This window comes from Ranitomeya imitator, chromosome 5 (genome assembly GCF_032444005.1).
Source record: "Ranitomeya imitator isolate aRanImi1 chromosome 5, aRanImi1.pri, whole genome shotgun sequence".
Lineage (NCBI taxonomy): Eukaryota > Metazoa > Chordata > Amphibia > Anura > Dendrobatidae > Ranitomeya > Ranitomeya imitator.
This window is the reverse complement of record NC_091286.1, coordinates 145994959-146021729: the sequence shown is the minus strand read 5'-3', so window position 1 is coordinate 146021729 and position 26771 is coordinate 145994959. Positions and strand designations below refer to the sequence as shown.

At 43.3% G+C, this 26771-nt stretch overlaps 1 protein-coding gene across 1 annotated transcript in view; it reads left to right on the top strand.

Annotated features, from left to right (window-relative positions):
* BUB1 (BUB1 mitotic checkpoint serine/threonine kinase) overlaps positions 1–26771 on the top strand; it is a 137373-nt gene that overhangs the window by 15714 nt on the left and 94888 nt on the right. The window contains exons 2-4 of the mRNA XM_069769202.1: positions 993–1036; positions 18248–18339; positions 26283–26353. Of these exons, the coding sequence (XP_069625303.1) occupies positions 993–1036; positions 18248–18339; positions 26283–26353 (207 nt within the window). The remainder of the gene's footprint in view (positions 1–992; positions 1037–18247; positions 18340–26282; positions 26354–26771) is intronic.

Here is a 26771-nt window from a genome sequence, read left to right as displayed (position 1 = left end):
ATCAGGGTTTGGTCAGGGCTTATTTTTTGTGTGCCTAGCTGACGTTTTTAATGATATCATTTTGGTGCAGATATGATCTTTTCATCGCCCGTTATTACATTTTAATGCAAAGTCGTGGCAACCAAAAAAAACGTAATTCTGGCTTTTTGACTTATTTTTTTCTTTCGGTACGCTGTTTAGCGATCAGATTAATTATTTATTTTTCTTTATTGATCGGGCGATTCTGAACGCGGCGATACCAAATATGTGTATGTTTGATTTTTTTTTTTAAATTGTTTTATTTTGAATGGGGCGAAAGGGGGAATGATTTAATCTTTTATATTTTTTTCATATTTTTAAAAACATTTTGTTACTTTTGCCATGCTTCAATAGCCTCCATGGGAGGCTAGAAGCTGGCACAACTCGATTGCCTCTGCTACATAGAGGTGATGCTCAGAACGCCACTATGTAGTAGAATTACAGCATTGCTATGAGCGCTGGCCACAGGGTGGCGCTCACAGCAATCTGGCATCAACAACCATAGAAGTCTCAAGGAGACCTCTTGTTGTCATGCCGACGCATCGGTGAGCCCTGATCACGTGACGGGGGTCACCGGTGTGCACATTTCTAGCCGGAAGCGCTTGTTAAATGCTGCTGTCAGTTTGACAGCGACATTTAATTAGTTAATAGGTGCAGGTGGATCGCGGTTCCACCCGGGCCTATTGCGGGCACATGTCAGCTGTTCAAAACAGCTGATACGTCCCGGCTTTGATGCGCACTCAGCGCCGGAGCCCACATCAAAGCAGGGGATCTGCCATCGTACTTACCATTCCTTCCAATGGCAGAAAGGGGTTAAGGAAAACCTAAACTAACTTTTTTTTCTTGACTTTTGGTTCAGCTGAATAACTTAGAATTTTAAAACCGTTTATTATTATGCCACTATGGTCTATATCATCAGATGTTGTCTTCTTTCTGTCACTAATGGAATTTTTCTTTTGTTTTTAACACTCTAGAGCGTTTCAGATGAGGATTCCTCCAAAGAATCAACCGATACAAGGTAAAGATTCCAAAATTGTTTCCCAAGAGCTTGGATAACTCTATCTTGGTTAAAGGGAACCTGTCAATAGTTTTCATATATCAACTAAAACTGTCACCTTATTCAGCGTCTGTGCTGCATTCCATAAATGCTTATACACTGCTCAAAAGAATAAAGGTAACTCTTAAACAACAGAATATAACTTCAAGTAAATCAAACGTCTGTGAAATCAAACTGTCCACTTAGGAAGCAACACTGTTTTGACAATCAATTTCACATGCTGTTGTGCAAATGGAATAGACAACAGATGAAAATTATTGGCAATTATCAAGAAACACTCAATAAAGGAGTGGTTCTGCAGGTGGGGACCACAGACCACATCTCAGTACCAATGCTTTCTGGCTGATGTTCTGGTCACTTTTGAATGTTTGTTGTGCTTTCACACTCGTGGTAGCATGAGATGGACTTTACAGCCAACACAAGTGGCTCAGGTAGTGCAGCTCATCTAGGAAGGCACATCAATGTGAGCTGTGCCAAGAAGGTTTGCTGTGTCTGCCAGCATAGTGTCCAGAGGCTGCAGGTGCTACCAGGAGACAGGCCAGTACACCAGGAGATGTGGAGGGGGATGTAGGAGGGCAACAACCCAGCAGCAGGACCGCTACCTCAGCCTTTGTGCAAGGAGGAACAGGAGGAGCACTGCCAGAGCCCTGCAAAATGACCTTCAGCAGGCCACAAATGTGCATGTCTGCACAAACGGTTAGAAACCGACTCCATGGGGATGGTCTGAGTGCCCGACGTCCACAGATGGGGGCTGTGCTCACAGCCCAACACTGTGCAGGACGCTTGGCATTTGCCACAGAATACCAGGATTGGCAAATTCACCACTGGCGCCCTGTGCTCTTCACAGATGAAAGCAGGTTCACACTGAGCACATGTGACAGAGCCTGGAGACGCCGTGGAGAGCGATCTGCTGCCTCCAGCATCCTTCAGCATGACCGGTTTGGCAGTGGGTAAGTGGCATTTCTTTGGAGGGCCTCACAGCCCTCCATGTGCTCGCCAGAGGTAGCCTGACTGCCATTAGGTGCCAAGATGAGATCTTCAGACCCCTTGTGAGACCATATGCTGGTGCTGTTGGCCCTGGGTTCCTCCTAATGCTGGACAATGCCAGACCTCATGTGGCTGCAGTATGTCAGCAGTTCCTGCAAGATGAAGGCATTGAAGCTATGGACTAGCCCGACCATTCCCCAGACCTGAATCCGATTGAACACATCTGGGACATCATGTCTTCCACCAACGTCAACGTTGCACCACAGACTGTCCAGGAGTTGGCGGATGCTTCACTCCGTCTGGAGGAGATCCTTTAGGAGACCATCCGCCGCCTCATCAGGAGCATGCCCAGGCATTGTAGGGAGATCATACAGGCACGTGGAGGCCACACATACTACTGAGCATCACTTCCTTGTCTTATTTATTATTATTATTATTATTTATTGTTATAGCGCCATTTATTCCATGGCGCTTTACATGTGAGGAGGGGTATACATAATGAAAACAAGTACAATAATCTTAAACAATACAAGTCATAACTGGTACAGGAGGAATGAGGACCCTGCCCGCGAGGGCTCACAATCTACAAGGGATGGGTGAGAATACAGTAGGTGAGGGTAGAGATGGTCATGCAGCGGTTTGGTCGATCGGTGGTAGCTGCAGGTTGTAGGCTTGTCTGAAGAGGTGGGTCTTCAGGTTCAGGTCTTGATGCGTTTCCACTGAAGTTGGATCAGCGTGTAACTTCATTTTCCGCTTTGATTTTGAGCATCATTCCAACTCCATACCTCCGTGGGATATTAGTTCTGATTTACGTTGATGATTTTTAGGTTTTATTGTTCTCAACACATTCCGCTATGTAATGAATAAAGATTTACAACTGGAATATTTCATTCAGTGATATCCAGCAAGTGGGATTTTAGCGTTCCCTTTATTTTTTTGAGCAGTGTATAACCCTCTGTATATCCCCCAAAAACCTTTTTAAGTTCTCCCACTGTGTATGTTAATCCGGTCAGCCGGACCGATCAGCGTGGTTTGGGGCCTCTTCATTGCTCCACCCGGTTGCTGTTCGCCATCCTCCTTCCCTACTGTGGGAGCATGCGCACTTATGTTTTCAGCTCTGCCCAAAGTAAGGCACAGCATAGTGCACAGGCACGAGCCGCAATTTCTGTGCACAGGCATAAGATTTTGCCAGGCAATGTGGATGAAGCAAGGCGTCATCCACGTTCCATAAAGAAGGACGATGGCGAGCAGCAGCCTGAGGGAGGGATGAAGAGGCCCGAAACCACGCTCACCCATTGGACTGGACAGACCGTATTACTGTACAGCGCGGGCGAATTTAAAAAGGATTTTTAGGGGCATACAGGGGGTTATATAAGCATTTGTGGAATGCAGCCTAGTCGCTGAATAAGGTGATCGTTTTAGTTTGTGACAAAACTGGTGACCGGTTCCCTTTAAACCATTACCCTGCGCAACAAATTTCAGGGAGTTCTTGTCCCCTGAGAAAATGTTTTTGTATCTTATAGATTTTGATATGCTGAACACCAATATGTGCTCCAAAAGTCTGTATTGCGTAAGGTTTTTTGAACTCCTTCATGACCAGAGCTTTTTTCCCAAATTTTTTTTCCTTCCCCTTCTTTCCAGAGCCATAACTTTTTTTTTTTATTTTTTCGTTAATATCGCCGTGTGAGGGCTTATTTTTTGCGTGACAAGCTGACTTTTTTTCTTACCACTTTTGTGCAGATACGTTCTTTTGATTGCCCATTTTAATGCAATGTCGTGGCGACAAAAAACCCCGCGTAATTCTGGAATTTTGATTTTTTTTTTTTTAATCGCTACGCCGTTTAGCAATCATGTTAATTCTTTTTTTTCTGTTGATGGATTGAGCGATTCTGAACATGGCGATACCAAATATGTGTAGGTTTGATTTTTTTTTTTTTTTTTTTTATTTTGATTGGGGCGAAAGGGGGGTGGTTTGAACTTTTATGTTTTTTTAAAAATATTTTTAAACACTTATATTCTGTTTTTATTTATTTTTAATGTTTCGTATCCTTTCTCAAAAATATTACGTGATAGGAGAAATCTGAAGTCATTTCTGAAATCAGCATGAAATAATCTATCAGGAACACTAAAAATTGTCCGAGGGACAAAACCTTTGTAACAGTGTTATCATTTATAAAAATAAAAAAAATTAGATCTTGTTGCAGTCACATAAAATATGATATCGCGGTGTTAATTTTTAACTACCGGTACTTTCAATCCTCAAACTTTATGCAATTTACTCATCTTGATTAGTCACGTAGTTTAGGCTGAATCCATGTCATTGTGGCATACATAGTAAAGCGAGATTTTCTTGCCTCAATTTTTATCTACAAACTGGCTTTATTGCTTTAGTCCTGACAGAATGACTATTCCCAGAGCAGCACTGCCTAAAACAGCAGCAATTGGAGGTCCTCTTTGATAACTGCTCAGCGTCTCATTTTAGTTTCTAGGAGTGCCATTTGACGCCGTCCAAGCTAAAAGTTTTCTTCCAGAGGGCAAGATGTCCACTCTCCAGACTGGCATCCATTCCCTGAGGTGTCCCTCACCTTTCCTTGTCTGCTTCTGCATGAAAGTTTTGACCTAGATGGTTGCTGCCATTGAGGCCATTCCTTGATGCTTGGTTCTGGACTAGCTCCCTGCAGCTCAATCCCTCCTGTAATAGACCATATTCTTTGTGGATTGTCCGTTTTTCCTTCCCCCTAGTGTCAGTCAGTCTCCAATGTGGTGATGGGTCTAATCATTGGCAGGCCGTGACAACGAACGTCAATCTCCTCAGTTGGGGAACGGTCTCCAAAATGTACACTCTCCTCTCTGGAAAAATAATTTAGCCATTTGTTCTTTCAACGTTCTGGAGCTTAGGGCCCTTCATCTGTCCCTTCTCCTTTGTCAGGTCCTGCTGTTGTGCCTGCCAGGCCGGATCCAGACCACTAATTTTACCAACATGCCACACATCAGCCATCTGGATGGAATATTGTCTATCTTTGGCAGAGTTCTCATAGAATCTTGTCTGCTAGAATTCTTCATTTTGCTCTATCTCTGCTCTCCATTGGTGTGGACAACTGGCCCGTGATGCAAAGCATTCTGCGGGAAAATGATCTTGGTCACTGGATGTCTTCCATCAGATATGTATTTAGTTCAGCATGCCATATGTTGTCCTGAGGAAGTCCAAACTGAAACAGTGTTTCAATTCATGTCTAGGTCCCAAGGCCTTCTACTGATCGCTTCCAATGCTTTGATTATGCTATGGGCTCCGATCTGGTTTCCTTTTCTGTTCCTTCCTCTGCACTTGTTTGCTATATTGCTCAAGAAGATCATGTCTGAAGGGGTTTCTATTTTCCTTGTGGCTCTACATTGATTCAGAAGATCCCAGTACACAAAAGTAATCAACTCCCTTGCAGGCACTCTGAGACTATTGGATCATCAAGATCTATTTTCCCCAGAGTCTTCTCTTCCACCTGAATTCATTGTTGGTCACTTGATTGGCATAGCTGTTGAAGCAGCAGTTATGAAGTTTTCTGGCTTCTCGATCACTTAAATCCAGAATATGATTGGAGCGCTAAAACCTTCCTTGTCACACATTGTACTAAAAAGCCCACTATTTTGTTGATGATTCCATACCACACCTTTTGTTCTTTCTCCTAGTCCCCCTCATTGTCTTGTAGTTGGATCTGGAGTCTGGCTTGGCCTTCAGTTCCTTTATGAGCCAGCTTTGTACCCTGCCTATACCTTTTTAAAAAGAATCTTGCTTTCAGGCATTCTCAAATTGGGTCTTTCCTTCAGGGTGTGGATCTATGGGATCTCAACGTGGACCTTGACGCCGTACACTGCTCTCCATTTGAGTCCTCCTGGACTTTTCCCTGCTTTCTTACACCTTCCAGGAGTGCATGTGTTTTTTTTTTCCTGGTTTCATTTACTTCCCATAAACAAGTTGCCACTTGGCAGTTTTCCCTTGTCGCTCGGTTCTTTGGCCTTCAGCAGGATAAGGTAGTCTTGCATTCAGTATTTTCTTTTCTTCCTAAGGTAGCTTCTTTTTTTACAACTTTAATAAAGATATTGTTCTACATTCATTCTGGTCCTATTACCTTTCATCCGGCTGAATGATCTTTACACAAGTTGTACCTGAGCATACCAGTGCGTCATTACCTCTCGGTGACTAACTCATTCAGATGTCCAGACTGTTGTTCTAATAGGCCCTCGTAGAGGTCTATCTGCCTGTAAGGGTATTATCCCTCACTGGACACGTTCAGCCTTTCTGTAGCATGCCGGTGGTTAAAGCACGCTCCACCAGAAAAGTGGAAACGTCCTGAGCTTTTCGCCATATTAGCCTTATTTTCTGCACCTCTGTAAGACTGTGGCTTGGTCCTTCATCCACACTTTCAAGTTCATTGCTTTGCTTGAGCTGACAGGAGTCTATGTAGGAAGGTTTTAGGTTTATTTGACCAGGTTATGGGCCGGAGGGACCTGCTTTACCATCCTCTTTACTTTTTGTTCTGGCATTCTTGTTTTTCCCAACCCTTGGACTATTTTAGCATGTCACAAGATCTCCTGTGTCCTCCAGTGAGGCTTCCGAGAAAAGAGGATTTTTATACTTGCCATAAAACGTTTCTCTTAGGTTTCATTGTGAGATAATGCACGCACCCTTTTAAACTCTATTTACTGAAAGATTCCACCGGATAAAAGTTACAAACATACAGGTCCTTCTCAAAAAATTAGCATATAGTGTTAAATTTCATTATTTACCATAATGTAATGATTACAATTAAACTTTCATATATTATAGATTCATTATCCACCAACTGAAATTTGTCAGGTCTTTTATTGTTTTAATACTGATGATTTTGGCATACAACTCCTGATAACCCAAAAAACCTGTCTCAATAAATTAGCATATTTCACCCATCCAATCAAATAAAAGTGTTTTTTAATAACAAACAAAAAAACCATCAAATAATAATGTTCAGTTATGCACTCAATACTTGGTCGGGAATCCTTTGGCAGAAATGACTGCTTCAATGCGGCGTGGCATGGAGGCAATCAGCCTGTGACACTGCTGAGATGTTATGGAGGCCCAGGATGCTTCAATAGCGGCCTTAAGCTCATCCAGAGTGTTGGGTCTTGCGTCTCTCAACTTTCTCTAAACAATATCCCACAGATTCTCTATGGGGTTCAGGTCAGGAGAGTTGGCAGGCCAATTGAGCACAGTAATACCATGGTCAGTAAACCATTTACCAGTGGTTTTGGCACTGTGAGCAGGTGCCAGGTCGTGCTGAAAAATGAAATCTTCATCTCCATAAAGCATTTCAGCCGATGGAAGCATGAAGTGCTCCAAAATCTCCTGATAGCTAGCTGCATTGACCCTGCCCTTGATGAAACACAGTGGACCAACACCAGCAGCTGACATGGCACCCCACACCATCACTGACTGTGGGTACTTGACACTGGACTTCAGGCATTTTGGCATTTCCTTCTCCCCAGTCTTCCTCCAGACTCTGGCACCTTGATTTCCGAATGACATGCAAAATTTGCTTTCATCAGAAAAAAGTACTTGGGACCACTTAGCAACAGTCCAGTGCTGCTTCTCTGTAGCCCAGGTCAGGCGCCTCTGCCGCTGTTTATGGTTCAAAAGTGGCTTTACCTGGGGAATGCGGCACCTGTAGCCCATTTCCTGCACACGCCTGTGCACGGTGGCTCTGGATGTTTCCACACCAGACTCAGTCCACTGCTTCCTCAGGTTCCCCAAGGTCTGGAATCGGTCCTTCTCCACAATCTTCCTCAGGGTCCGGTCTCCTCTTCTCGTTGTACAGCGTTTTCTGCCACATTGTTTCCTTCCAACAGACTTACCATTGAGGTGCCTTGATACAGCACTCTGGGAACAGCCTATTTGTTGAGAAATTTCTTTCTGGGTCTTACCCTCTTGCTTGAGGGTGTCAATGATGGCCTTCTTGACATCTGTCAGGTCGCTAGTCTTACCCATGATGGGGGTTTTGAGTAATGAACCAGGCAGGGAGTTTATAAAAGCCTCAGGTATCTTTTGCATGTGTTTCGAGTTAATTAGTTGATTCAGAAGATTAGGGTAATAGGTCGTTTAGAGAACCTTTTCTTGATATGCTAATTTATTGAGACAGGTTTTTTGGGTTATCAGGAGTTGTATGCCAAAATCATCAGTATTAAAACAATAAAAGACCTGACAAATTTCATTTGGTGGATAATGAATCTATAATATATGAAAGTTTAATTGTAATCATTACATTATGGTAAATAATGAAATTTAACACTATATGCTAATTTTTTGAGAAGGACCTGTATAATGTCATAGTATAAGGTCAGAATGATTCAAACATTTACCTTTATCCATTCAATACAATAACATGAACATAACATCACACTCTCAATAATAGAGTGAACAAATAAAAGCAAACAGATTGTAATATAGTGTATTAGGACAAGTTCCATTATGAAGCATTGCACTCTCAACTAAATTACCGTATATACTCGAATATAAGCCGAGATTTTCAGCCCACTTTTTTGGGCTGAAAGTCCCTTTCTCGGCTTATACTCGAGTCATACCCATGGGTCGGCAGGGGAGGGGGGCCGGGGGCTGTCTAATTATACTCACCTACTCCTGGCGTGGTCCCTGCAGGTCCCTGGCTTCCCCGGCAGCTTCTTCCTGTACTGAGCGGTCACATGGTACCGCTCATTACAGTAATGAATATGCGGCTCCACCTCCCATAGATGACTTCACAGATTCTGACGTCACTTTGATGGTTGATAAATCAGCAGAAGTCAGATATTATTCCCTCCACAAGGAAGACCCTCTTAGGAGTTCTCCTGGATTCTCAGGCACAAACATCCTTCTTACCCCCCCAAAAAACAGATCAAACTGAGGGCAAAGATAAACATCCTGCAAAGCTGAAGGTTGGTGTCGACATGATTTGCCATGTCAGTCCTCGGCTCCATGGCATCTTGTATCAGTAGCCTGGGCCCAGGTGCACACCAGAGATCTGCAGTTATGTACTAGCAGAGTGGTATGTTACCCCAGATCACTGGACAAGGTGTCAAATTCCGGCCCTGATACTGACTTAATTGTCTTGGTGCGAGAACCCAAGGAAACTGAACAACGGAGTGGCTTGGCTCCAGACCCCGTTAGTCACCATAGAAGTAGACGCCAGCAAAAGAGGATGGGGCCGTAGTCTCCCAAACATCCTTCCTAGGTCTCTGGTCAGCTGAAGTCCGCAGAAAGTCTTCGAACTTCAGAGAGTTGAAGGCAGTGGATGAGACCCTCAGGGCAGCAACATCAGTGGACCGAAGTACCCACGTGAGAGTCTATTCAGACTATGTAACCACGATCGCACACCTCCATCACCGGGGAAGTACGAAGATCTAAAAGTCATCTCAGCAAAAATATTCTCTTGGGCCGAAAAGTATCTTCTTTTTGTGTCAGCCCTTCATACATAAAAGGAACAGACAACAAGCGAGCCGACTTTCTGAGCAGAAGGGATATCCACCGGGGGAGTAGAGTCGAAATCCAGAAGTATTCCAGATGTTGACCAAAAGATGGGGTTATCCAGAGGTCGATCTATTTGTGGGACGCCAGAAAGCAAAAGTGACCCACTCTTTATCACTAAACCCAGACGACACATATCTAGGCATAGATGCCTTGGCCCACCAGTGGCAATTCGATCTGGCTTATGCCTTTCCTCCGTTCCCAGTGTTACCAAGGACTCTATAGAAAATAACAGACGAACAGACCAGGGTCATTCTAGTGGCACCCCTCTGGCTGAAGAGAAGCTGGTACAGCATCATAACCAGCCTATGTGTAGATGGTCCTCTAATCCTTCCTACAATCAAGGATCTCCTGCACCAGGGACTAATCAATCACCCAGACATAGAGAACTTGCATCTAGCGGCTTGGCTTCTGAGTTCTCGATTCTGAGGGCCAAAGGTCTCTCTGAGAGAGTCTTCAACATGCTACAGAAAAGTAGAAAGGCGGTGACAAACGCCATATACTAAAAAACCTAGAGGATGTTTGTATCATGGTGTGCACCAGACTAACCGGATCATGACAGGCGAATATCGCCCAGATCCTAGATTTTCTCCAGGAAAGCTTGGAGAAATGACTTAGACCCAGTACCCTTAAAGTACAGTTGGCGGCGTTGAGCTCATTCTATGAACAGGCCCTTGCTGAATACAGGTGGGTAAGACTGTTCATGACAGTGGCTACATGACTAAATCCTAGATCAGGCAGTCTGGTCCCTGCTTGAGACCTCAATATCGTCTTCAAAGGATTAACGCTTCCACCGTATGAGCCCCTACCATCTATAAGGTTGGACAGGCTGTCCTGGAAGACGGCGTTCCTGGTGGCAATCACAATGGCCAGGTGAGTTGGCGAGTTACTGGTTCTTTCTATAGGGGAACCCTACCTGAGGATACTGGAAGACCGACTGGTGTTCCGTCTGGATCCTTCATTTCTTCCTAAAGTGGTTACAGACTTAAATAAAAATCAAGACCTAATACCTTTCTTCTGCCAGAACCCCCCCAAAGAACAGGAAAGAAGAGTAGTTCCACTCTCTTGATGTAAGGAGAGTGGTCCTACATTATCTCCACATAACCAAAGCGTGGAAGATAGATAAGAACCTATTTATTCAACCCTATGGCCAGAATAGGGGAAAAAAAGCATCAAGACTAGGTGGCAAATTGGATAAGAGAGCAGTTACTAAAGCTTATAAGGTTCGGAATCTCACACCTCCAGATAAGTTGACAGCTCATTCTACCAGAGCAGTAGCAGTTTCGTGGGCAGAAAAAGCCAGCGCCTCCTTTGAGCAGTTATGCAGAGCAGCTACCTGGTCATCTGTCCACACCTTTGTCAGATATTATAGACTTGATTTAACATCCGTCAAGGATCTATCGTTTGAGAGAGAGATTCTCCAGGCGGTTGTTTCTCCCTAGACATTAGTCTTGGGTATTCCTCTTGTGTGCTGTCGTGGGGGGTTATTAGAGAAAATGGAATTAGACTTACCAGTAATTCGGTTTCTAATAACCTACCACGACAGCATGTCCCTCTACTCTATTATTGGATCTAGTCGTAATAAATATGGTTAAGCATTCATAATATTGTGGATCTTTATAACAACTCTGGAGAATGGAGGTGGGAGGTGCTATTTGACCTCTTTCGTGTTTCCTGTCCCTATTAGGATGAGATGACATCCTCCTGTGTGCTGTCGTGGTAGGTTATTAGAAACCAAATTACCGGTAAGTCCAATTCTAATTTCCCACTGGTTGATACTGGGTGGCTCCCCCCCTTTCCTTCTTAGTGCTATTGCTTTCCTAGCAATAACATCCCAGAGAAATATTCTATCATAGTGTGACCACAATTCTTCATCCACAGTACCCAGGATGCATATCTCTGGAAGACATTCAATTGGTATCCCAGTTATCCATTCTAATGTAGTTATCACTTCGCTACAGTATCTTTGTTTTATCCCACAATTCCAAACAAGATGCCAGAAGTCCGCCGCGGATTTCCCACATCTATGACCTTCAGCAGACGCTAGCCAAATCTATGCAGTCTGATTAGTCAGGTAATTACGATTGTATGTGCCTCTAGGGCAGTGGTCCCCAAACTTTCTGACCTTGAGAGCCACATTTAGGTCTGCAAGAGAGTCGTGAGCCACATCCAGCTACTGCCCCCCCCTCACAGTAGTAGCAACCAAAGCCCCTATTACAAGTATAATAACTAAAGCTTTTCCACACAAATCACCCTAAAGCAGTATACCAAGATCAAGTGGTTCTCACCACACTCCCATTCAGCATTCTCCCATCACGCACTCCCAACAGTCACATCCAGCTTCAAGTACCTCCGCTGACCGGTAGTATCATCCTGTCTCCAGCATACCGTACTTAAATTATTTCTAAACACCCAAGACCAGTAGATGTGTACCCAGATCTGCTCTTCTCTGCAGGGCTACTCACAACGTTCACCATTTTGAGATGTGCTTTTCATAAAAGTTTACTAAATCTGGAGCAAATGCACCAAGCTGGCAGACAGCCGCGAGCCACAATTCATGGGACCGCGAGCCACATGTGGCTCCCGAGCAACAGGTTAGGGATCCCTGCTCTAGGGCATCATTCCACTGATCATCAGTGATAGAAGGAATTAATTGCCGCCATTTGCACTCTACAACAGGTTGAGTAGACGCAATCCTGGAGTTTAGTAGAAAGGTATATAGGGAGGATGTTGCGCATGCGGTCCCTTGAGTTGTTAGCACTCCTATCAATGGATATCTGGATATTTGAATCCTTGGATATGGAAACTAGTTCATTATGGCATGTCTCACTTGCAAGTGTCTGTAGAAATCCCTTTTAGATGATATGATCAGATTTTTGAAAATGAAATTTTATTAAGTGTTATTCCATATTGCTTCCAGAAAATTGTGTCCTGTAGATTTTTAAGGTGTGGAAATTCGGGATTATCCCGTATCTGAGTCAGTAAATTTCAAGATATGTTTATTCTCTCACCACACTTGTATCACTAAGCTATGTGCAAACAATCAACTTTGTGGTGGTCTGTAGGACCCTTCTAATATTGCCCATGGTGTATTCCCACCCAAGAGGTGTATAAGATGAGCTTCTGCATTTTGTAAGCTTGTCACTACTTATCCAGTACTTCAAATAACGTATCTGGCCAGCTAAATAATACAAAAATTGGTCAGGTACCACGGAGCCACCCTGGTTTTTGGGCCTCAGCAAGGATCCAGTACTTAAAGGGAACCTGTCACCTCAAATTGGCGGGATATTAAAATGATTTGTTACCGGTCAGATGGGCGGCATATCCTCGTCATTTTTCCACACCGTCCGTCCCTGTTTTCCGCAATATTTTAGTGAATGAGAGTATGCGTGCCCCATAGTTGGCCCGTGCGCCATGCTGTCTTCAGTGGCGCACACGCTGTATGCTTTGCCCTACTGCGGGCAAAGCCGAAAAGCATTACTGCGCATGGGCCTGTGCACTATGTCCCGGAAGTATTTTGCTGTGTTCCCATCTGTGTGCCCATCTGACCGGTAAAAAATCATTTTAATATCCCGCCAATTTGAGGTGACAGGTTCCCTTTAATTTGGGCCTTGATGAACCCCATATAAATGTCACCATCATACTATGCATTTTCCTGAAAAAAAAAAAAAAAAACACCTTTGGAGATTTTAACTGATGAGTTAATTCTGCCCGCTACAGATATCGGAAGTTGAGACCTGTTCTCAATTTTTTTTCTTCAACATACTCACGTGGGTAAAATTGTTGGTACCCATCGTTAAATCACAGAAAAACCCACAATGGTGACAGAAATAACTTGAATCTAACAAAAGTAATAATAAAAGATCTATGAACATGAACAAATGAAAATGAAAGTCAGACATTGCTTTTCAACCATGCTTCCACAGAATTTTAAGAAAAATAAAACTCCTAAAATAAGCCTGGACAGAAATGATGGTCCCCTGAAAATAATGGGGAAAAGGGACCTGTTAAATCAAGGTGTGTCCACTAACTAGCATCACAGGTGTCTACAATCTTGGAATCAGTGAGTGGGCCTGTATATAGGGCTACAGATACTCACTGTGCTGTTTGGTGACATGGTGTGTATCACACTCATCATGGACCAGAGGAAGCGAAGATAAGAGTTGTCTCGGGAGATTAGAAAGAAAATTATAGACAAACATGTTAAAGGTAGAAGTTATAAAACCATCTTCAAGCAGCTTGATGTTCCTGTGACTACAGATGTACATATTATTCAGAAATTTAAGATTCATGGGAGTGTAGCCAATCTCCCTGGATGTGGCCCCAGGAAGTAAATTGATGACAAATCAAAGAGACGGATAACACAAATGGTAACAAAAGAGCCCAGAATAACTTCTAAACAGATTAAAGTTGAACTTCAAGCTCACGCAACATCAGTGTCAAATCGCACCATCCGTCATTGTCTGAGCCAAAGTGGACTTCATGGGAGACAACCAAGGAGGACACCATTGTTGAGGAAAAATGATTAAAAAAAAGCCAGACTGGAATTTGCCAAACTACATGTTGACAAGCCACAAAGCATCTTGGAGAATGTCTTATAGACAGATGAGACAAAGCTGGAACTTTTTGGCAAGGCATATCAGCTCCCCGATTGACAAATGAAGCATATCAAGAAAAGAACACTGTCCCTACTATGAAACATGGAGGAGGCTGTTATGTTCGGGGGCTGCTTTGCTGCATCTGGCCCAGGGTGTCTAGACTCTGCAGGGTACAATGAAATATCAAGACTAGCAAGGGATTCTAGAGAGAAATGTGCTGCCCAGTGTCAGAAAGCTTGGTCTCAGTCGCAGGTCATGGGTCTTGCAACCGGATAATGACCCAAAACACACAGCTAAAAACACCCAAGAATGGCTAAGATGAAAACATTGGACTATTCTGAAGTGGCCTTCTATGAGCCCTGACCTAAATCCTATTGAGCATCTTTGGAAAGAACTGAAACATGCCATCTGGAAAAGGCAACCTTCAAACACGAGACAACTGGAGCAGTTTGTTCTTGAGGAGAGGGCCAAAATGCCTGTCAAGAGGTGCAGAAGTCTGATTGACAGTTAAAGGAATCGTTTGATTGCAGTGATTGCTTCAAAAGGTTGTGCAAAAAAATATTAAGGAAAGGGTACCATCATTTCTATTAGGCCTATTTCGTGAGTTTTTAATTTTTTTTAATTTTTTTTAATTCTGTGGACGCATGGTTGAAAATCAATGTTTGACTTTCATTTGTTCATTTTCATAGATTTTTTTTTTAAATTTATTATTACTTTTGTCAGATTCAAGTTATGTCTGTGACCATTGTGGGGTTTTCTGTCATTAAACGAAGGGTACCAACAATTTTGATAACGTGTTTATCGCTTAGGGGGTATACATTATCCTTAAGGTCCTTAATTGGGCTTTGATTAATTATAATACCTAGGTATTTAAATTGGTGTACTACTTGTAATTCAAAAACCACAGGCTCAGCTATATTTTCTATAAGTGGCATAACCACAGATTTACCCCAATTAATTTTGAGACCTGATAATTTCCCAAAACAGTCAATGAGGTCAATTGCTCTCGGGAGGGATCGCTCCACTTTATTTAAGAAGAGCACCAGGTCGTCGGCATATAATCCCTCATTATCTGTTCTGGAATTTATACGAATACCCTCCAACAAAGGGTCCTGTCTAATTTTAAGTGCGATAGGCTCTATTGCTAGAGCAAAGAGCATCGGGGACAAAGGGCAGCCCTGTCTGGTTCCTTTACCCAGGTCAAAGTATTCCATTTACAAGGATATTAGCTCTTGGCATACAGTAAAGTAATTTAATCCAACCTCAAAATTTATCGTAGAATCCACATTGCAGAAGTACACTAAAAATTTCCACTCTAAAGCATCAAAGACTTTAGCCATATCTAAAGTAGCTATTACCCAAGGCTCCCCGTACTTGAGGCCTATCTGTGTTAAAATTTAAACTCTTCTAATATTAGATGAGGTGGACCTTCCTGGCATAAAGCTGGATTGACCCTTATTTATAATGCTCAGTACTAATGTTTTCAACTTGTTGGCTATAAGTTTTGTAAGTATTTTGTAGTCTGTATTCAACAGGGATATGGGGCAATAAGAGCCACACTCCTCAGCTGGTTTATCTGGCTTAGGAATTACCACTACAGTGGCATTGTAGAAGGATTGAGGAAGCGAGTGTCCTGTAAGTGCTTCAGAAGAGTTTGTTATAGGACCAGACCTATCTGACCTATATATCTTTTGTATAGTTCTATGGGTAAGCCAACAGGCCCAGGAGCCTTCCCAGTAGAGAGACATAGCTGCTTGCCTTATTTCTTCCAGAGTAATATCCCTATCCAAGAACGCCCGGTTCTTACAAGAGAGTTTGAGAAATTCTATTTGGTTTAGATATTCATCAATTTTTTTTCTACAGTGTGGCTTAGTTGGGAGCCATACAGCTCTCTAAAGTATTCTTCAAATCTACCTGCAATCTGATCTGATTTAAGCAACGGGCTGCCCTTTCTTGTATTAATGGCCAGGATTGATGGGGACATTTGATTTTGTTGGACTCTGTATGCTAGAAATTTATTCGATTGGTTAACTAGCTCAAAAAAAGTCTGCTTTTCCTGTAAGTGCTTCAGGTATTCCCTCCCCTTCCCAAGCCAACTATGTAAAGAGTTATCTGAAAGGTTATTAATATACTCGGCTTCCAGCGATTTACATTCCTCGGCAAGCTTCTGCTCACCAATAGAGGACTCCCTTTCAATATATGAAATTGTGGACCAGACGCATCCCCTCAAATATGGTTTGTGTGTCCCACACTACCAATCTTATCAGGGAAATCTCCATGATCTGCTATAAATACATCCAGTTGATCTGTCATTCTATCATGCTCCCCTATAAGGGATAGCCAAACCGGATGTATGCGAAATCTCTTGAGTCTGTTGGGGCCGCCCAGATGAAGGCATAATGTCAGTGGAGCGTGATCTGACACTGTTCTAGGGGAATATTCAATTTTACTCAATTATGAAAATACAGCATTATTTCCAAATACATGATCTATCCTAGATAAGCAACAAGTGGCTGGTGTATAACAGGAGAATTCTTGAGTGGGTGCTGCTGCCTCCATAAATCAGTCCAGCCCATCTGTTATGAAAGCAGTGGTGTCCTGATTATCAGGCCTAGAATTTGCAGTGCTCATTCTATCCAAATGTACAATGAGAACCATAGTAAAGTCTCCCATACATAACATTTTAGCATATCCAATTTGGCTGGTGGTAGGTTGTAAATATTAAGTAGCACATAGGGCGCCATATCTATAAATGCGTATATAAAAAGAAATCTGCCCTCTGGGTCTTTTTTGACTGCTTGAATCGACCATCTCAGTGATTTGTGCACCGTGGTGACTACCCCCTTAGTTTAGGAAGTGTGTAGCATTCTTTTGCCTTTGTATCCAAGGTTTATTCATTTTGGATATAGTGTCTGGTGTTAAATTTCTGAAGGCATATCTGCTCCTGTGATTTACGTTTCTGGGAAAATACCATATTCCGTTTCTTGGCATTTCCCAGCCCCCTAATGTTCCATGAAATAAGTTTGTGAGGCCATATAGACTTCATATAAAATTTTGATATAGAATACTATTCCCTTCAAGAGTCCTTAAATTTATCATTTGCAGACCGCCCTTGGACGGTGCACGCACCCTTTTACTGTTATTGATTGGACTTGTGTGTTTCTTCCTTATTTTGCTTCTCCTTCATTGGTGCCAGTAGGCTACTGTGTAGCCTCCAGGAGTAGCAATGGGCAGACCGGTGGAAGTTCGGGTTCTGGTACCTGACCCAAACTTTTTAAAGAATTCTGGTACCACACCAGACATTTCTGTCAGGGCAATCTCTATTCTATTTTTCCTTCCAAGTAAAATTGTGTCAGCCTCTTGCTGGCAGCAGCAGCATACATCCTTAGTATCTTATACCTGTCAATTAAGGCTACTGGTAAGTACCAAAAATCCTCTTTGCACTATTAATGGGGTTGTCTGCAACTTTTGTATTTTTTTTTCTCATGGGGCTAAGAACTGACAGGCAGTTAGTTGATCCTGTTTTTTTTTCTTCCTTGGGCCTATCTCTGCCAGCTTTGAACAGTCAGGACTGTTCCTACTGATGATTCTGCAGCTTGTTTTAATGTCATGTTGACAGGGCAGCTTTTCTTCTTCTCCTTTGCTCTGTTGGCTGGGCGTCTTTGCCTATTTCATGCAGATTGGCAGTCGGCTCCCTGCTGCCCAACTGCGGGGAGCAGGTTAATTAGCATGTCATTGGCTCTGACTGCGCATCGGCAAAGCAGACTGGAAGAGGAAGCGATGCTCTGTTAGGTGATGTGAAGCTGCAGAATCTCCTTACAGGCACAGAATCACTTGTGTTCGTATACCCTGCACACGTGTAATCTGTCCGGGGGTTAGAATGAACTGCCAGATTCCTGACCTCTGTGAAACTGACACTAAACACGGAAAGATATTTCCACTTGTAGAAAAGCCTTGTGTAATTCTAGGTGCTGTGATCTTTAGAATGACTATTGCTTGTTCTAGACGACTCAGTAATGCATTGGTTTTTGTTCATCTGTGTAGATAACGCTGTACAACCCCTAAAGGATTCCCAGATTGTAAATCAGATGGTGCCGGCATCAGAGGTTGCCCCCTTATCACGTGGCAAATGTCAGGTAAATATTCTGTAGCAATGTATAATGTATTGCTTCAGTTACATCCGGTAATGTCTACGATCACAATGATTGTTGACAAGTTAATACTAATCTAGGAATGTTTGCAAATTTGGAAAATAATTTACATATTTGTTATGGAATGATGTGATTGTGACTTTTTTCTTCACTGTTTTATGTGGCCACCTTTTGCTAAATGGTTTGAGTAAAAAATATGTTCAATTAAAATTTCTCTGGCGGATGTTGGATCCATGGCTGACCACAACTGCAGCGCCATCATTCCTAGATCTTTATAGGTGTTGGATTATGTATTTTGGGTACATACATTATACTTGTAAGTACACAAGCCCAAGATAGTGGTTTTCAGATTATAATTTGCCCACAGTTAACAATGTGTGTGTCTTGGCAACCAAATATTTCTGTTATTCATGTGCATCTAAAATGAAAAAAATTAAGCTACTGTTCAAGTCCTGTTACTTAACCCCTTAGTGACAGAGCCAATTTGGTACTTAATGACCGAGCCAATTTTTGCAATTCTGACCACTGTCACTTTATGAGGTTATAACTCTGGAACGCTTCAACGGATCCCGCTGATTCTGAGACTGTTTTTTCGTGACATATTGTACTTCATGTTAGTGGTAACATTTCTTCGATATTACTTACAATTATTTATGAAAAAAACGTAAATATGGCGAAAATTTTTAAAATTTTGCAATTTTCAAACTTTGTATTTTTATGCCCTTAAATCAGAGAGATATGTCACGAAAAATAGTTAATAAATAACATTTCCCACATGTCTACTTTACATCAGCACAATTTTGGAAACAACATTTTTTTTTGTTAGGGAGTTATAAGGGTTAAAAGTTGACCAGCAATTTCTCATTTTTACAACACCATTTTTTTTTTAGGGACCACATCACATTTGAAGTCATTTTGAGGGGTCTATATGATAGAAAATAATGAAGTGTGACACCATTCTAAAAACTACACCCCTCAAGGTTCTCAAAACCACATTCAAGAAGTTTATTAACCCTTTACGTGCTTCACAGGAACTGAAACAATGTGGAAGGAAAAAATGAACATTTAACTTTTTTTTGCAAACATCTTAATTCAGAACCATTTTTTTTATTTTCACAAGTGTAAAAACAGAAATGTAACTATAAATTTTGTTATGCAATTTCTCCTGAATACGCCAATACCCCATATGTGGGGGTAGACCACTTTTTGGGCGCACCGCAGAACTTAGAAGTGAAGGAGCGCCGTTTGACTTTTTCAATGCAGAATTGGCTGGAATTGAGATCGGACGCCATGTCGCGTTTGGAGAGCCCCTGATGTGCCTAAACAGTAGAAATCCCCCACAAGTGACCCCATTTTGGAAACTAGTCTCCCCATGGAACTTATCTAGATGTGTGGTGAGAACTTTGAATGCCCAAGTGCTTCACAGAAGTTTATAATGCAGAGTCGTGAAAATAAAAAATATTTTTTTTTCCACAAAAAAGATTTTTTTAGCCCCCAAGTTTTTATTTTCACAAGGGTAACAAGAGAAATTGGACCCCAAAAGTTGTTGTCCAATTTGTCCTGAGTATGCTGGTACCCCATATGTGGGGGTAAACCACTGTTTGGGCGCACGGCAGAGCTCAGAAGGAAGGAGCTCCGTTTTGGAATGCAGACTTTGATAGAATGGTCTGCGGGCATTATGTTGCGTTTGCAGAGCCCCTGATGTACCTTACCAGTAGTAACCCCCCACAAGTGACCCCGTTTTGGAAACTAGACCCCCCAAGGAACTTATCTAGATGTGTGGTGAGAACTTTGAATGCCCAAGTGCTTCACAGAAGTTTATAATGCAGAGTCATAAAACAAAAAATATATATATTTTTCAACAAAAAGGATTTTGTAGCCCCCAAGTTTTTATTTTCACAAGGGTAACAAGAGAAATTGGACCCCAGAAGTTGTTGTCCAATTTATCCCGAGTATGCTGATGCCCCATATGTGGGGGTAACCCACTGTTTGGGCGCACGGCAGAGCTCAGAAGGGAGGGAGCACCATTTGACTTTTTGAGCGCAAAATTGGCTGTCGTGTTTGGAGACCCCCTGATGTACCTAAACAGTGGAAACCCCCCAATTCTAGCTCCAACCCTAACCCCAACACACCCCTAACCCTAATCCCAACCTGATCCATAATCCTAATCACTAACCCTAACCATAATCACAACCCTTACCCCAAAACAACCCTAATGTCAACCCTAACCATAACCCTAATCAAAACCCTAAATCCAACACACCCCTAATCCTAATCTCAACCCTAACTTCAAACCTAACCCTAATCCCAATACACCCCTAATCACAACCCTAACCTTAACCCTAATCCCAAACCTAACCCTAATCCCAAGCGTAACCCTAATGCCAACCCTAACCCTAATACCAACCCTAATCCAAACCCTAACCCTAATCCCAACTCTAACCCTAACTTTAGCCCCAACCCTAACCCTAGCCCTAAGGCTACTTTCACACTTGCGTCGTTTGGCATCCGTTGTTTTGGACAAGAAACGGATCCTGCAAATGTGCCCGCAGGATGCGTTTTTTGCCCATAGACTTGTATTGCCGACGGATCGTGATGGATGGCCACACGTCGCGTCCGTTGTGCACTGGATCAGTGTTTTGGCGGACCGTCAGCACAAAAAAACGTTCAATGTAACGTTTTTTTGTACGTCGCATCCGCCATTTCTGACCGCGCATGCGCGGCCGTAACTCCGCCCCCTCCTCCCCAGGACATAGATTGGGCAGCGGATGCGTTGAAAAACTACATCCGCTGCCCACGTTGTGCACAATTTTCACAACGTGCGTCGGTATGTCAGGCCGATGCATTGCGACGGCCCCGTACCGATGTAAGTGTGAAAGAAGCCTAACTCCAAATTTAGCGCCAACCCTAACTCTAAATTTAGCCCCAACCCTAACCCTAAATTTAGCCCCAACCCTAACCCTAAATTTAGCCCTAACCCTAGCCCTACCCCTAACTCTAGCCCTACCCCTAGCCCTAACCCTAACCCTAGCCCTAACCTTAACCCTACTCCTAACCCTACCCCTAACCCTACCCCTAACCCTAATTTTAGCCCCAACTGCTCTTCTCCTGCCGGCCGGCCCGCCATTTTCTTTTCCCCAGAAGACGCCGGCGGCCAGGAGGAGCAGCAGGAGGACCCATGGACACCGGTAAGTATAATAGGGTCCCCGAATCCCCCTATTTCTCTGTCCTCTGATGTGCGATCACATCAGAGGACAGATAATTACACTTAGCTTTTTTTTTGCGGTCGCCGGTAAACAGTTAATTACCGGCGATCGCAAAACAGGGGCCGGCCGGCGCACTGCGCATACGGCCGCCATTTTGAAGATGGCGGCGCCCACCGGGAGCCACGAGGAGCATCGGGGGAGACAGGTGAGTATCGGGGGGGCTATCTGGGACCCCTTTTCTCCCCTTTTCTCTGTCCTCTGATGTGCGATCACATCGGAGGACAGAGAAATTAAAAAGAAATCGCGGTTTGTTTTTTTTTGCGATCGCCGGTAAACGGTTAATTACCGGCGACCGCAAAAGCGGGGTGGGTAAAACCCCCCCCCCCGAATCATGTTCTCTGGGGTCTCGGCTACCCCCGGCAGCCGAGACCCCGGAGAAAATCCGACTCTGGGGGGGGCGCTATTTACTTTTTCCACAGCGTCGTTAATTAACGGCGCTGTGGTTTAAGTACCCTTAGCGGCTGCCGTTAAAAGGCGTATCGGCGGTCGCTAAGGGGTTAAAGGGGACCTGTCAGCAGGATTGTGCTCAGTAACCTACAAACAATTTCAGGTCGGCGCCGTTCCACTGATTACAATGATTCCTTGGGTGATGAAATACGTCTTGTGGTTGTTGTTAAAGTTTTATTTTCAGTTTTGAGTTAATGATATGCTCGTGCTTTGGGGGAGGAGTCTTCATGTGGTGCTCTGATTAGGTATTCAGGTGTATGGCTTCTGACAGGTCACTTATCCCTCATTGACCTGCCCCCCAGTTGACATAATAAATATTATATATACTTATTGAAAAACAACCCTTCTGCAGGCAGTCGCCGGCCGTGGCACATGGGCTGCAGCATAATCGCATATGTACTGCATATATAATTAATATGTTTGAAGTTAGCCTGATATTCCAAAAAAAGAAAAAAAAAAACAATTTGAAAATGATCCGATAGCCGCTACTGCACATGTGCCAGCGGCGCCATCTTGCTAGAAAATAAAATTTCCTCTTCCAGTTTGGTGCCACTGGCATCTACTCAGTAGCAGCAATCGGCGATGGATTGTTTTTGGAACATTAGGATAACCTCAAACATATTAGCCCCTAAATCCAATATGACGTACTATCCTGTCAAGGGAACCTGGGACTTAATTCCCAGTGACGGGATAGTACGTCATATGCGATCGGCCGCGCTCACGGGGGGAGCGTGGCCGGGTGTCAGCTATAGCAGCTGACATCCGGCACTGTGTGCCAGGAGCGATCACGGACCGCCCCTGGCACATTAACCCCCGGCACACTGCGATCAAACATGATCGCAGTGTTCCGGCGGTGTAGGGAAGCATCGTGCAGGGAGGGGGCTCCCTGTGTGCTTCCCTGAGACCCTCGGATCAACGCAATGTGATCACGTTGCCCCGAGGGTCTCCTACCTTCTTCTCCCTGCAGGCCCCGGATCCAAAATGGCCGCAGGGCTTCTTCCGGGTCCTGCAGGGAGGTGGCTTACCAGCACCTGCTCATAGCAAGCGCTGGTAAGCCTGCAGCCCTGTATATCAGATCGCTGATCTGACACAGTGCTGTGCAAAGTGTCAGATCAGCGATCTGACCCTATAACATGATGCCCCCCCCGGGTAAAAATAAATAAATAAATTCCTAAATAAAGAAAAAAAAATATTGTTCCAATAAATACATTTCTTTATCTAAATAATAAAAAAAAGCTCCAAAACAAAAAAAATGATATAAATGAGGTATCGCTGTAATCGTACTGACCTGAAGAATAACACTGCTTTATCAATTTTACCAAACGTGGAATGGTATAAACGCCCTCCCAAAAAGAAATTCATGAATAGCTGGTTATTGTTCATTCTTCCTCATAAAAATCGGAATAAAAAGCGATCAAAAAATGTAACTTGCCCGAAAATGTTGCCAATAAAAACGTCAACTTGTCCTGCAAAAAACAAGACCTCACATGACTCTGTGGACCAAAATATGGAAAAATTATAGCTCTCAAAATGTGGAGACACAAAAACTGTTTTTTGCAATAAAAAGCGTCTTTTTGTGTGTGACCGCTGCCATTCATAAAAATCCGCTAAAAAACCCGCTATAAAAGTAAATCAAACACCCTTTCATCACCCCCTTAGTTAGGGAAAAATAATAAAATTAATAAAATGTATTTATTTCCATTTTCCCATCAGGCCTAGGGTTGGGGTTCGGGCTAGGGTTCGGGTTAGGGGTAGGGTTACGGCTAGGGTTGGGGCTAGGGTTAGGGTTTCAGTAAGAATTGGGGGTTTCCACTGTTTAGGCACATCGGGAGCTCTCCAAACGAGACATGGCGTCCGATCTCAATTCCATCCAATTCTGCATTGAAAAAGTAAAACGGTGCTCCTTCCCTTCCGAGCTCTCCCGTGCGCCCAAATGGGTTTACCCCAACATATGGGGTATCGGCGTACTCAGGACAAATGGGACAACAACTTTTGGGGTCCAATTTCTCTTGTTACCCTTGGGAAAATAAAAATTTGGGGGGCTAAAAAAACCTTTTTTGGGAAAAAAATGATTTTTTTTATTTTCACGGCTCTGCGTTATAAACTGTAGTGAAACACTTGGCGATTCAAAGTTCTCACAACACATCTATATAAGTTTCTTGGGGAGTCTAGTTTCCAATATGGGGTCACTTGTGGGGGGTTTCTACTGTTTAGTTACATCAGGGGCACTGTAAATGCAACGTGACGCCTGCACACCAATCCATCTAAGTCTGCATTCCAAATGGCGCTCCTTCCCTCCTGAGCTCTGCCATGTGCCCAAACGGTGGTTCCCCCCCACATAAGGGGTATCAGCGTACTCAGGACAAATTGGACAACAACTTTTGGGGTCCAATTTCTCCTGTTACCCATGGGGAAATACAAAACAGAGGGCTAAAAAATAATTTTTGTGGAAAAAAATGATTTTTTTTTTTTCACGGGTCTGCGTTTGATTTTTTAATGCAAAATTGACTGGAATTAAGATGGGACACCATGTCGCATTTGAAGAGCCCCTGATGTCCCTAAACATTGAAACCCCCCACAAGTGACACCATTTTGGAAAGTAGACCCCCTAAGGAGCTTATATAGATGTGTTGTGATAGCTTTGAACCCCCAAGTGTTTCACTACAGTTTGTAACGCAGAGCCGTGAAAAAAAATTTTTTTCCACAAAAATTATTTTTTAGCCCCCAGTTTTGTATTTTTCCAAGGGTAACAGAAGAAATTGGACCCTGAAAGTTGTTGTCCAATTTGTCCTGAGTACGCTGATACCCCATATGTGGGGGGGAACCACCGTTTGGGCTCATGGCAGAGCTCGGATGGGAAGGAGCGCCGTTTGGAATGCAGACTTACATGGAATAGTCTGCAGGTGTCATATTGCGTTTGCAGAGCCCCTAATGTACCTAAACAGTAGAAACCCCTCACAAGTGACCCCATATTGGAAACTAGACCCCCCATGGAACTTATCTAGATGTGTTGTGAGAACTTTGAACCCCCAAGTGTTTCACTACAGTTTATAACGCAGAGCAGTGAAAATAAAAAAAATTATTTTTTCCTACAAAAATGGTTTTTGACCCCCCCCCCCCAATTTTTATTTTCCCAAGAGTAACTAGAGAAATTGGACCCCAAAAGTTGTTGTCCAATTTGTCCTGAGTACGCGGATACCACATATGTGGGGGTAAACCCCTGTTTGGGCTCACGGGAGAGCTCGGAAGGGAAGGAGCACTGTTTTAATTTTTCAACGCAGAATTGGCTGGAATTGAGCTCGGACGCCATGTCGCGTTTGGAGAGCCCTTGATGTTCCTAAACAGTGGAAACCCCCAATTCTAACTGAAACCCTAACCCAAACACATCCCTAACCCTAATCCCAACCCTATCCATAACCCTAACCACACCCCTAACCCGAACATGCCCCTAACCCTAATCCCAACCACACCCCTAACCCCAACACACCCCTGTTGCCAACCTTAACCACACCCCTAACTCTAACACACCCCTAATCCCAACCATAACCCTAACCACACACCCTGACACTCCCATAACCGTAATCCCAAACGTAAATGTAATCCTAACCCTAACTGTAGCCCCAACCCTAACTGTAGCCCCTATCCCTAGCCCCAACCCTAGCCCCAACCCTATCCTTAGCCCCAACCCTAGCCCCAACCCTAACCCTAATGGATGCTATGTGTCATGAGACATACCTAAAGAAGGGGATAGAGGGGTGAGGGTTGCATCTTCAAAAGTGACGATGGTGGTTTTGATCAAATTCTTGGGAAGCCTCTTAGTTACATATGCTAATTAGCGCACTTGGTGCACACCGTTCAGCATGCTGGTGATTGATAGCACTGGTTGCCCGCGCTTTCTCTGCAGACAGTGCTTTCTCCAGGCAAAGCAGAGCTGTCAATCACCAACGAATGAGGGAGAGCAGTTTGCTGCACTGAGCACCCGAGTTGGCACATTTGGTTACACTTCAGTTTCCGAAAACCAGAGGCAGCGACTAAAACGCTAAAGGTGCAATTATTGTTTTTTTTTTTTTTTAAATTAATAAGGTGAATATCGCCTATAAGCTTATGTGATGAGTTTATACTGTCAGTCTGATAGACTTCCTCTTTAACTTGCTAACAAAGTTTTTTTTTTTCTTCTTTTTTTTTTATATTAAATATTTAATATTTTTCATATAGGACTCTGCCGAATTGCCATATCTGCCTGCAAGGAAATCAGAAGTGTCCGTTCATAGGGACGAGGCCAGAGTGTAAGTGTTCTCTTCACTGTTGACCTTTTCCATCAGAAACCATTTGAGAGTTAAATAATATGCTGGAAATAAATCTCTAGAATGTGACTCGTGGCTCATATTTTAGAAGCACAGTGTTTACACAGCAGTGATGTTTTAAAAGAAAATAAATTTTAAATATATACTAATCTCAGTGGCCCTGAGCTATGGCTGATCCAGCAGTATAGGCAGGCTATATTATTATTATTATTATTTATATAGCACCATTATTCCATGGTGCTGTGCATGTGAAAAGGGGTTACATACAGGGTTATGGATATCGTTAACAGTAAACAAATTTACAATGACAGACCGGTACAGAGGGGAGAGGACCCTGTTTTTGCGGACTCTGTGGTAAGCATGTTTTGTAGGCTGCCATACCCAGTTTCTTGACTTTTCT